Source organism: Callorhinchus milii, unplaced genomic scaffold (genome assembly GCF_018977255.1).
Source record: "Callorhinchus milii isolate IMCB2004 unplaced genomic scaffold, IMCB_Cmil_1.0 Scaffold23, whole genome shotgun sequence".
Taxonomy (NCBI): domain Eukaryota; kingdom Metazoa; phylum Chordata; class Chondrichthyes; order Chimaeriformes; family Callorhinchidae; genus Callorhinchus; species Callorhinchus milii.
In genome coordinates this window covers 9,494,777-9,506,475 of record NW_024704764.1, presented here as the reverse complement: position 1 = coordinate 9,506,475, position 11,699 = coordinate 9,494,777, and the positions used below count along the sequence as shown (strand labels likewise).

The window sequence follows — 11,699 nt, the reverse complement described above, 5'->3', positions numbered from 1 at the left end:
GCCTTCCTCTGGAGGAGAAACCTACCTGTTTTTGTTCAACCAAACAGCCAGCCAAGCCGGGCAAGGTGCTCGGGCTAAACGCAGACCAGATTGTAAACACAGACTCCTCTCTCTGTCTGCGGTTCTCCACTTGCATCAGAATTGTTCTGCATCCAAAAATAGGGCAACGCGTTTCATATTTCTCAATGTCCCAGCCGTTTAACAGATGTTTATGTACGTCCTGCACTGAAAAATGTGGTCACTCAACCCACTGCTGTGCGTAATTGGCTGCCGTGTTTCGCCTACAAAATATATACAGTCAATTCACTTTACAGAATATCCTGTGAAGCGCTTTGAGGCGTCTCAGCAACATGATAATTTGTCAAATCAAATTGCAACGATGATTGTTATTGTTACTTCCCAGGAAACCTGTCAAGTGTAGTGGCTGTGTGTTGCGTAGGAAAACACTCGCAGCCAATTTGCGCACAGCAAAGGTCCCACAAGCCTCCATGCGGTGAACAACCAATTCCGCTGAAGGAGAAACCCTTCTCTTTTCCTAATAATATCTTTGACGTCTGCCTGAACAGGCGTTTAACTATCATCTGAAGGAAGGCACCTCGAACAGCATGGCTCTCCCTCTCCCTGCCTCGCTCCCTTCCTGCCTCACTCCCCCCAGTTCTCCACTGGAGCATCAGCCTAGACACTGAGTTCAAAGTGGTTGAGGTAGGGTTGGAACCAGAACCCAGTGGGGCAGAGGTGAGAGTTACCAGCGGTGTTTATGAGGGAGGTAGGTTGTCCTTGCTTCGGTGGTGTTGGGTGGGGGAGGTATTGGGGAGGAGAGAGGGGGATAACAGCTGCAGACAAGGTTGCAGGGAGCTGTAGCACACTGGGACGGACCTATATTTAGTGCTTGTCTGCTATTATTTCTCTCAGTGCAGTCAGCACAATTATATCTGTTTAGTTGCTATAAACAACCCCTGAAAACAGATGCAGCTCAGTGTAATGGCTTATTGTCGCCGTCAATTCACAGTAACGTGGCACTCAGCCCCTGCCCGGCGATGACTCTCCCAGCTAGCGGATATGCTTCTCAATTCCCCTCTCCCCCCCACCCCCAAAAAACTTGTTTCAGGGGAAATGTTGTTACTGTAATAATCCCATTGGGAGTACATCCCAAAGTGCTGGACAGTCAAGGATTTGCATCCGAGATGGGAGTCGGGATCAGGAGTGGTGGGGGGCAGAGAGGGTGGGGTAGGAGGGTGACCGAAGGTACGGTCGAAGAGGAGGGTCTTGAGACCGACCAGCTACATTTCACCCATAAAATATACGGTCACTCCACTTTACAGTGTGTCCCGTGAAGCGCTTTGAGGCGTCTCGAAGACGTGATAAGGCGCTGTGTCAAATGCAAGGACTATTATTATTATTATTATGATTATTGTTGCTGAGGCAATGGTCTTGTGGTTGAGACCAGGCAGAATTCCAGGTGTCTGGCAGCTGGCTGTGTGTCCGTGTTGGCAGGTTACCGTACAGTGATCTCAATCATCTGCACGTCTGCGTTCTGCACAGCCACCGGTACACCTGAGACACTGAGCTGCCACAGAAGCCGAGTCTCACTCCGCTTTTGACTCCTTGAATGAAACATTATCATCTCCTAAATTGGATGTACCAGTGTGAAAAGGCTTCTGAATTTCCCAAGTTTAGCTCTGACAGCGCCTGAGGGAGACGGGCGCTGTCACTGATTGCTGGATGAAAGATTCTGTTCTCAGCCCCACCATCAATCTGTTTGGCGAAGCCGCTAACACTCCAACCTCATTACTACAACCTGATGTGCAATCCCTCTTATCAGGGAGTCATATTATGGAGCTTTGTATGTTGCTGCAATCCTTCCATTTGATACAACGCCTTATCATTTGGAGGCGTCTCAGAGCGCGTCACGGAATATACCGTAAAGTGAATTTGGAACGCGGCAGCCAATTGCGCACAGCAGCGTCCCCACAAACAGTCGTGGATTGAGCGACCGCGTTTGTTTTTGGAGGGATTATTGCCCCCGGGAAACGTGATCCATCCGCCAATCGACTAACATTGGGAGCTCGTGGAGCCTGGCGAGGACCGGCTGCCAAGTGCATGTGTACAAGCCCTCTCCGCAAGTCAGGGCAACTCCTGTGTATTTAGTTTCCCCGTCAGACTCTTTGTTGCCTGTTCCAGGCGGAGAGGATATTTTCCGAGGTGCGGCGTATCGAGAGCTACCGTGTGGAGGGGATGGAGATCTATTCCACCACCCTGTGGCACCTGCAGAAGGATGTCACGCTCTCCGTCCTCTCCAAGGACTTGACTGAGATGGACAAGAATACACCAGAGGTGAGTCGTGGGGTCTTTCTTTTCCCAACCCCACCCCCCCCACACACACATTGTCAGGAAACCCATCGAGCCCCGTTGGTTGGTGCTGACAGCTTGGCTCTCTCACAGGCCTGGTGCGCCGCGGGGAACTGCTTCAGTTTACAGCGAGAGCACGACATCGCCATCAAGTTCTTCCAGAGGGCTATCCAGGTGGATCCCAACTTTGCCTACGCCTACACTCTCCTCGGGCACGAGTTTGTGCTGACAGAGGAGCTGGACAAAGCCTTGGCCTGTTTCCGAAACGCCATCCGTGTGAACTCCCAGCACTATAACGCCTGGTAAGCACAGTCTGCACAGTCTACATGTGCAGGTCAGGGTTTGGTGAGAACCCACAGCTCGGCATTCACTGTGTCTTTCACCCCTTTGACAGATACCTTGGGTTGGGGGGCGGGTTTAACAGGACAGGGGCTGGGGGTTCAGCACCACTGGAGGTGTCCATGCAGCTCTGCACTCGTTTGGAGGGGAAGGAATTACAATCCTAAGGGTGGGAAGGTGGAGGATGTCTATTCGTAGCGGGATCACAGGAAAGGAGGAGGCCATTCAGCCCCTCGAGTCTGTTCCGCCATTCCATAAGATCACGACTGATCAGTGCCTCAACTCCAATTACCTGCCCTTACCCCATAATCGCTTGATACCCCGACCTAAAGTGTACTTATCGAGGGTTTGTGTGTTACACGAGGGTTTGTGCGTCTGCGGTTTGGAGAACCAGGGACTGCGATGCTCTGCCGTATCTCGAAATGCAAAGATTCTGGGTTACTTTACCTGAACCCTGGAGGGTCGGCAGGGAGAGCGAGAGAGCTGCCGGAGAGCGCCGTGAGTGACGTACCTCTGTCCTTCAGGTACGGTCTGGGGATGATCTACTACAAGCAAGAGAAGTTCAACCTGGCAGAAATCCACTTCAGGAAAGCGCTGAACATCAACCCCCAGAGTTCTGTGCTGCTGTGTCACATCGGAGTGGTGAGTGAGCAGCGACGGAGCTGGTCGAGGATCATACGTTCGCTTGATCGCGGCTTTCGAGTCCGCCGCAAAGCGCTTCGCGGGAGCCACTAAAGTGGATCGGCTGCGGTATCTGTGGGGGGGGATGGATAATCCACTGACTCAAACACAATCGTCAGGTCCGCAGACCAGGTGAGAGTTTGGGGCTGGGAGTTCGTGCGTTACTCGTGTGTCCTTGGGATGTCAGCGCCTTGGGGCGCCCTCCTGATGGGAAAGGCACTGTACAAATGTAACATTCACAGAGCACTGGGCATTGATTTGTTTTTTTTCCCTATAGAGCCATAGAAATTTACAGCACAGGAGGCCGTTTGGCCCGTCATGTCTGTGCCAGCTCTTTTAAAAGCAAACCTTTCAGTCCCACGTACCCAGCCTTTCCCCACACGCCTGTAGTTGACTCATTATTAAAGTAGTGTGCCAGGTCTAATACTAAAGGCATTTAACCCCTTCAAGAGTTAGGTAGCTTATAGATGTTGATCACTGTGTTGGGAACAGTCTCAGTCTTTAATATCTCTTTAACAGTCTTTAATAAAGTGTTTAAATATGTCAGTGTAATCTCGACTCCGACTGCTCCCGTCGCTGGAAGTGGTAAATCTCCCACACGGGGACTTCTGCACCTAATCTTTTCTCTGACCTTGTGTGTTCAGTGCGACTCAAGTCCTGTTTCCAACCAGCACGGCCCCAACCAATGCTCCGCCCAGGAGGAGCTCCAGACTGTTTACAAGTGCCAGCTCTACCACAAAGGTAACTCACCGCAATTGACTGCCACGTTTCGCCCACAAAATACATACCCTCAATTCACTTTACAGTATGTTCTGTGAAGCGCTTTGAGACGTATTAAATATATATGGTGCTGTGTCAAATGTAAGTATTATTATTCAGATTGGCCGTGGGGGTGATGATGCATCAGGCTCGACTGTGATGATTTTCAGCTCTTTGTTCCTGCCTCTCACTTGTCCTCTGCCATTTCCTCCGCCCTTTTTCCTCAACAAACAGGAGAACAGTAAAAAGCTGAAAATGAAGTTTCCGCCCAAAATTCCGAACCGGAAACCAAAAAACAAGACCAGCAAATCGGGAATCACCCAACCCAACCAGAACGACAGTCTGGAGATCAGCAAACTGGACTCTTCAGGCCTCTCGGAGGGCAAGGTGTCCTCAGTCACACCGCAAGTGCAGGCCTTCAACATACAGAAGGCAGCTGCGGGTGAGTGTTCACCTGTCAGGGATAGGGGGAGGCCATTCAGCCCCCTGTCTTACGAGATTGGTTTGGATGAATCGTGGGAATTTATAATACAGAAGAAGGCCCTACAGCCCATTTGATCTCATTCCTCCAGAACACCCACTCTGCCTTCATCCCATCACAGCATCGAGCTCAGCACCCTTCCCGGCAACAGGTTAATTAGCCTCCGGGTTAAGAAAGAGCGCTGGTAACTGTCGTAGGGACATAGCAACACGAGGAGGCCATTCAGCCCCTCGAGCCTGTTCCTCCATTCTGTAAGATCACGGACGATCTCCACCTCAACTCCAATTACCCGCCTTTGCCCCCCCTATCCCTTCATACCCTGACCTAACCACCATCTATCCACCTCAGTCTTGAAAATGTGAATGGATCCAACCACCACGACTGTGGGTTCAAACCCCACATCGGAGAGTTGAGTTCCCAGTTTAGCCTAATGTTTCAGTGCGGTGATGATACAATAGCATCTGGTGTTGACTGCTGGACACTGCCTGTCCCATGGCGACACTACCTGTCAGTGTTCGCTTAGTGCTACACAACAGCACTGTGGGGCGGGGGGGCAGTCTGTTCTGTGGGGTCCGTTCAACTCACACACCCTCCGTTTTACTGTGAAGCTCCTTGAGTCACTGACAGAAGATACTGAAGAAATAACTTATTTTTTCTTAACCATAAATCTTTGGGCTTGTGTGTTTTTTGTGTGTGTGTGTGTGTGTCTCTCTCTCTCTCTGCTGTCAGACGGGCTGATGAACCTCCTGCGAGAGATGGGGAAAGGTTACCTGGCGCTTTGCTCCTACAACTGTAAGGAGGCCATCAGCATCCTCAGCCAGCTGCCTGCTCACCACTACAACACTGGCTGGGTGCTGTGCCAGATCGGGAGGGCACATTTTGAGCTGGCTGAGTACATGCCGGTAAGTGGCCACGCTATTTCAAAGGCGTATCCCCAACATTTGCTGCCTTCCTTGCCCCCCTCGACCACACAGACCCCGGGGGAAGCTCCTGGGAGACAACAACTTGCATTTACACGGCGCCCCTCGCGCAGAGCAGCGCTCCAGAGCGCTTGGCAGTGGCGTAGCATGACCCCAAGCCGAGAGGGAGGGAGAGAGGTGACCGTAAACACGGTCAAAGAGAAAGGACTTCAGTCGTGATCTAAAAGGAGGGGGCAAGGCAGAGGGATTGGGGGAGAGAGTTTCAAAGGTTTTGGGGTGTAGTGGCTGAAAGCGTGGCCGCCGAGGGAGGGGGAGAGGAAGGAACAGGAGGCCAGAGACAGTCGAGTGGAGGCAGCGGGTAGTGGAGTGGGGAGAGAGAGCAGGTCAGAAAGGTAGAGAGGTGCCAGTGTGTGAAGGGATTTGTAGACGAGATTGGGAGCTCGTGGAGCCTGGCGAGGACCGGCTGCCAAGTGCATGTGTACAAGCCCTCTCCGCAAGTCAGGGCAACTCCTGTGTATTTAGTTTCCCCGTCAGACTCTTTGTTGCCTGTTCCAGGCGGAGAGGATATTTTCCGAGGTGCGGCGTATCGAGAGCTACCGTGTGGAGGGGATGGAGATCTATTCCACCACCCTGTGGCACCTGCAGAAGGATGTCACGCTCTCCGTCCTCTCCAAGGACTTGACTGAGATGGACAAGAATACACCAGAGGTGAGTCGTGGGGTCTTTCTTTTCCCAACCCCACCCCCCCCACACACACATTGTCAGGAAACCCATCGAGCCCCGTTGGTTGGTGCTGACAGCTTGGCTCTCTCACAGGCCTGGTGCGCCGCGGGGAACTGCTTCAGTTTACAGCGAGAGCACGACATCGCCATCAAGTTCTTCCAGAGGGCTATCCAGGTGGATCCCAACTTTGCCTACGCCTACACTCTCCTCGGGCACGAGTTTGTGCTGACAGAGGAGCTGGACAAAGCCTTGGCCTGTTTCCGAAACGCCATCCGTGTGAACTCCCAGCACTATAACGCCTGGTAAGCACAGTCTGCACAGTCTACATGTGCAGGTCAGGGTTTGGTGAGAACCCACAGCTCGGCATTCACTGTGTCTTTCACCCCTTTGACAGATACCTTGGGTTGGGGGGCGGGTTTAACAGGACAGGGGCTGGGGGTTCAGCACCACTGGAGGTGTCCATGCAGCTCTGCACTCGTTTGGAGGGGAAGGAATTACAATCCTAAGGGTGGGAAGGTGGAGGATGTCTATTCGTAGCGGGATCACAGGAAAGGAGGAGGCCATTCAGCCCCTCGAGTCTGTTCCGCCATTCCATAAGATCACGACTGATCAGTGCCTCAACTCCAATTACCTGCCCTTACCCCATAATCGCTTGATACCCCGACCTAAAGTGTACTTATCCGAGGGTTTGTGTGTTACACGAGGGTTTGTGCGTCTGCGGTTTGGAGAACCAGGGACTGCGATGCTCTGCCGTATCTCGAAATGCAAAGATTCTGGGTTACTTTACCTGAACCCTGGAGGGTCGGCAGGGAGAGCGAGAGAGCTGCCGGAGAGCGCCGTGAGTGACGTACCTCTGTCCTTCAGGTACGGTCTGGGGATGATCTACTACAAGCAAGAGAAGTTCAACCTGGCAGAAATCCACTTCAGGAAAGCGCTGAACATCAACCCCCAGAGTTCTGTGCTGCTGTGTCACATCGGAGTGGTGAGTGAGCAGCGACGGAGCTGGTCGAGGATCATACGTTCGCTTGATCGCGGCTTTCGAGTCCGCCGCAAAGCGCTTCGCGGGAGCCACTAAAGTGGATCGGCTGCGGTATCTGTGGGGGGGATGGATCGCGGCAGCCAACAGCGCACAGCAGCGCCCGCAAACATCGCGGGTTTCGGCGAACCGCGCTTTTTTTTTTCTTGGCGGGATCATTGCCTCGGGAAGGCGTTCGGCCGGTCGACTAACGGCTCACGGTTCCCGCTCACTGCTGCGTAAACAGAGGCGCGTGGGGTGAGGAAACTTGCCTCGGGCTTTGCCCTGACACCCCCACCCCCCCCCCACACCCTCACCCGGGAATAAATCCGTTTCCTCTGCGCTCTCTCTCTCTCTCTCTCTCGTTGGATTGTTGCAGTGTCGGGATGTCGCCACAAGTGGGCGAGACGGAGCAGGAATCGCTCCGCTTCTCCTCAGCTCAGAGCCGCTGCAGTCAGGACTGTGCCGGGAGGGGGGGGTCCAGTAACCGATCCTCCAGACAACAACAGCAACAGCAGCAGCGTGCAATTACACAGCGCCCCTCGCGCAGGGCAGCAGCCCCCCCCCCCCCCCCCCCCCCGAGCGCTCGGCAGTGGCAGAGCACGACACCGAGCCGGGGGAGGAGGAGGAGGGGGAAGAGGAAGGAGGGAAGGGGCGAGGCCGAGGGGGACGGAGGGAGAAGCGTTCCAGAGTTTCGGTGCCCGGTGTTGCCGAAAGTGCGCAGAGGGCACGAGCCACGCGTTTGAGCTCAGGCAGCCTCGGCCCGTTTCAAGCCGCCGATTGCCGCGGCCGCGTGTGTGTGTGTGTGCGTCGCGGCGGACGGCAGACGTGTTGCGGGGGAATTAAGTCTGTGTGAGCGGCCTGTAGGATTCCAGTCTCTGCGTTGGACGCTTTCACGGGATTTTCTTTTTTTTTTTTTCCTTGGATTCGTGTCTTTCAGGTCCAACACGCGCTGAAGAAATCGGACAGCGCTCTCGAAACTCTAAATAAAGCCATCGGAATCGACCCCAAAAACCCTCTATGCAAATTCCACAGAGCCTCCATCTTGTTTGCAAATGAGAAATACAAGGTGAGAACCATGGCTGCCAGTGCACTCTTTCTTTTATGCCTTCCACCCCCCTTCCCAGCCTGCAATACTGGGTACTTCCCCTCCCCACTCCCGCCCGCACTGACCTGTTGCCCCCCTCCCACACCGCTCCCTCGCGCCCGCCTTCATGTGCTGACGGGGGCCAGCGCAGTGGACCTTGTCTCGCTGTAACCTCTTGTCCTCTCCCTCTACCAGGCAGCTTTACAGGAGCTGGAAGAACTGAAACAGATCGTTCCCAAAGAGTCGCTGGTTTACTTCCTAATAGGAAAGGTAAGAGGCTGACGTCCGCATTGCTGAGGGGGAGGGGAGGGCGAGGCTTAGTTTCTGTAGTTGACTCGGGGGTGAGGCTGAGCTCATTTACACTCGTGTCTTTCCCCAGGGCCACTGCATGCTGTGTGTTACCCTCACTTGTGTAGTTTGTCTTAAGGAGAGGGAAGTGGTTGAGGACTCGGCTGTTGATGGAGAGGAGAGCAAGCATGGGACCAGTTAACAGGAATCCTTAGGACCAGCAAAGGCCCCTCAGATAAAATCCAGAATCCTCTTCCTCCTCTACTCCACACTCTCCCGCCATCTATCTCTCGGTCTCCGTATCATCTCCTTCTCCAGCATCAGGCCAGGCTGCCATCTGAGTCTCCTTCTCACCAGGTTTACAAGAAGCTGGGCCAGACTCACCTCGCGCTGATGAACTTCTCCTGGGCCATGGACCTGGATCCCAAGGGAGCCAACAACCAGATCAAAGAGGCCATCGACAAGCGCTACTTGCCAGACGATGATGAGCCAGTAACCAACGACGGGCAGCTCAGCGAGGGCTACCAGTACGACACAGGTCAGTGTTAGTGACCAGGCTGGTAGTATTGCCATGTTGTAGTAGTAATATTAATATCGTTGTATTTGATATAGTGCCTTATCACTTCTTTGAGACGTCTCAAAGCGCTTCACAGAATATACTGTAAGGTGGATCGACTGCGTGTATTTTGAGGGTGAAACACGGCAGCCAATTGCGCACAGCGGGTCCCACAAACAGTCGTGGATTGAGTGACCAAATTAGCATTATTTTTTTGGAGGGATTATTATCCCCGGAAAATCGAGCCGCCAATCGACTAACAACCAGGTTCTTACTTGCTGCTGCGTAAAGGCAGGCGCGTGGAGTAAGGAAACTTGCCTCAAGTTTCGCCCTGACCTGCCCGGGAATCGAACCCAGGTCCTCTCGCCCGCGAGGCGAGGGGCGCAAGGGCTCTAACCACTGAGCTACAGGACTCCGCTAACTGTAACCTTCTTCTCGCAGCGGGTACGGACGAGTCGCAGGAGAGCAGTATGACGGACGCGGACGACACTCAGCTCCACGCGGTGGAGAGCGAGGAGAGCTTCAACTTGTAAAAAAGGAAAAAAAGAAAGAAAAAAAAAATCTGTCCGAGCCCCAACCACAGCTCCACACAGTGACAGCTGCTCCTCTCTGGCCTTCGCTCCCTGCGTGTGTGTCTCTCTCTCTCTCCCTCTCTCCCTCACACACAGTCGGCCTGTGTCCCTCTCCGCTTCAGATATCTGTCTCATGCAATTTGCCAACGTGAAACGTACACAGATCCCGAACTGCTCTTTTAAGAAACACATCACTGCGTCACTGGGAGACTCCCACAAACTACTTTTTTTTTTAATTTACAGCCTCGGCGATATTTATGTTGGAAAAACGGGGCTTTGTTTTTAAACTTAAATGGTGTTCACTAACCCGAATGTCGACCTGTGGGTCTCTCGCTCTTCTCTCCCCCCCCACCTACCCAACCCCTCTCTGCTATTCCTGCTCACGCCAGGCGTGATCGTCGCTCTCTGTGGAAATCCAGAAACTTGTGCTGCTCTTTTTTAACGGACGTTCATCCCTAAGACTACTCTCGTACCTTGTACGTCGAGGGGCGGGTGAGGTGGGGAGAAGGGGGGGGGGGGAGGGAGCGGGGAGAGGGCGACCTGTAAGTGAAGACCCATCGTGCAAATGATATGTCGCTGGCGGTCAAACTGGCAACCGGGTTCTCAACCAGGTCCGGGGGCGCAGCGACCAGAGGGTTGCTGTGAAAGGAGATTTTTTAAAAAAAAAAACTCTTACCTTCCTCCTCCGCTCCCACCCACCCCCCCCCCCCCACCGCCCTAACCCCTATCCTCCCGGCCACCCCACCCCATTCCCCCCCCCCCCTCCCCCCACGCGCACACCCTCCCCCGACATTTATTTCGCCAGTTACAGCGCAGAGCGGCCTCTCTGTGAACGACCAGCGCTGGTCGCTTGCGACGGCGCACGTTTACGCCGGCCGTGGAAGCCCGGAACCTTCTGCTGCGGGCAGGGTAGCGCCAGCAAAGAAAAACTGAAAGCGCAATGTGTGTGAGCGTGCGTGTGTTGAAACGTAGTCTATTTTTTTAATTTTTTTTTTTTTCTTTTGCCTTTAATACTGTAACTCGTTCCACGTGGATTTTTTTTTTTCTCTCTCTCTCTCTCTCTCTCCTGTTGCTTAATCCCTTTTTAATTTCAGATTTGTACAGTCTTAGAAAGTCTTTTTGTTAATATATTTGCAACTCAGTTTAATGATGTGAAAAAAATCGAAAATAAAATACTTTGAAAACCTTTTAAGTTGCTGGATGGTTGACTTTTGATGTGATTTTCACCCTCTGGCCTCGAGAGGTTCCACGAACAGCGACCGGGAGGGCGTGTGGGCACTCGTGAGTCTCTGATCCTCCCTCCGCTCTTTCAACCCCTTTTGCCTTTAAAAAATATTAAATTCAGCCTTGAACGGAAAGCTGCGGAGGTGAGTTACCGGCGCCGTGGAACACCCTCGCCCCGCGAGAAAGCGCTTAATGCCAGTGACAAACCGCGGGGTGAAAAAATAATAATAATAATAATAATGTGGTCACTTGGTCCACAGTTGGGGGGGCACTGCTGGGTGCAATCGGCTGCCAAGTTTCACCCACAAAATGCCGTCGAGTCGATCCCACTTTACCGTGCGTTCCGTGACCGTGCTCGGAGGCGTCTCGGAGACCGGATAAAGCGCTCGATCGAACGCAAGGACTGGTATGTGGAGTCCTGTAGCTCAGTGGTTAGAGCACTCGCTTTGCAAGTGAGAGACCTGAGTTCAATTCCAGGCAGAGGGCGAAACCTCGGGCAAGTTTCCTTACTCCACACAGAGCCTAATAATAATCCCTCCAAAAAACCCCAAACAATAATAAATTGGTCATTTGAATCTACGACACTTTGTGGGACATTGCTGTGCGCAATTGGCCGCCGCGTTCGCCCACAAATATACAGTCAGTTCACTTTACAGTGTGTTCTGTGAAGCGCTTTGGGACGTCCTCCCGACGTGAAAAGCGCTA

The 11,699-nt window shown here is 53.1% G+C and overlaps 2 protein-coding genes across 3 annotated transcripts; both read left to right on the top strand.

The window, feature by feature from the left end:
- The first annotated feature begins 2,101 nt into the window (after nucleotides 1-2,101).
- On the top strand, nucleotides 2,102-3,446 carry LOC121850659 (cell division cycle protein 27 homolog). The gene is made up of 3 exons (XM_042343393.1): nucleotides 2,102-2,334; nucleotides 2,443-2,651; nucleotides 3,213-3,446. Exons 1-3 carry the CDS (start codon nucleotides 2,236-2,238, stop codon nucleotides 3,421-3,423), a joined length of 519 nt encoding a protein of 172 aa, XP_042199327.1. The 5' UTR covers nucleotides 2,102-2,235; the 3' UTR covers nucleotides 3,424-3,446.
- A 20-nt stretch (nucleotides 3,447-3,466) lies between these two features.
- On the top strand, nucleotides 3,467-10,255 carry cdc27 (cell division cycle 27). 2 transcript variants are annotated; one of them, XM_042343379.1, is made up of 11 exons: nucleotides 3,467-3,501; nucleotides 4,014-4,110; nucleotides 4,363-4,570; nucleotides 5,339-5,511; nucleotides 6,085-6,237; nucleotides 6,346-6,554; nucleotides 7,117-7,234; nucleotides 8,208-8,336; nucleotides 8,550-8,624; nucleotides 9,000-9,180; nucleotides 9,640-10,255. In XM_042343379.1, exons 3-11 carry the CDS (start codon nucleotides 4,384-4,386, stop codon nucleotides 9,729-9,731), a joined length of 1,317 nt encoding a protein of 438 aa, XP_042199313.1. In that variant the 5' UTR covers nucleotides 3,467-3,501; nucleotides 4,014-4,110; nucleotides 4,363-4,383; the 3' UTR covers nucleotides 9,732-10,255. The 2 variants fall into 2 exon arrangements, with proteins under 2 accessions (XP_042199313.1, XP_042199312.1); XM_042343378.1 differs by lacking the exons at nucleotides 3,467-3,501; nucleotides 9,640-10,255 and having other exon boundaries at nucleotides 4,049-4,110; nucleotides 8,734-9,063.
- Nucleotides 10,256-11,699: the final 1,444 nt, after the last annotated feature.

What these genes read in the sequence shown, in the direction of transcription:
- LOC121850659 (XM_042343393.1), top strand. Translation starts at nt 2,236, where the DNA reads ATGGAGATCTATTCCACCACCCTGTGGCACCTGCAGAAGGATGTCACG. An exon ending in TGGACAAGAATACACCAGAG is followed by an intron (nt 2,335 to 2,442) that starts GTGAGTCGTGGG and finishes GCTCTCTCACAG; the next exon opens with GCCTGGTGCGCCGCGGGGAA. An exon ending in TCCCAGCACTATAACGCCTG is followed by an intron (nt 2,652 to 3,212) that starts GTAAGCACAGTC and finishes TCTGTCCTTCAG; the next exon opens with GTACGGTCTGGGGATGATCT.
- cdc27 (XM_042343379.1), top strand. Translation starts at nt 4,384, where the DNA reads ATGAAGTTTCCGCCCAAAATTCCGAACCGGAAACCAAAAAACAAGACC. An exon ending in AGCTGGCTGAGTACATGCCG is followed by an intron (nt 5,512 to 6,084) that starts GTAAGTGGCCAC and finishes TGCCTGTTCCAG; the next exon opens with GCGGAGAGGATATTTTCCGA. An exon ending in TGGACAAGAATACACCAGAG is followed by an intron (nt 6,238 to 6,345) that starts GTGAGTCGTGGG and finishes GCTCTCTCACAG; the next exon opens with GCCTGGTGCGCCGCGGGGAA.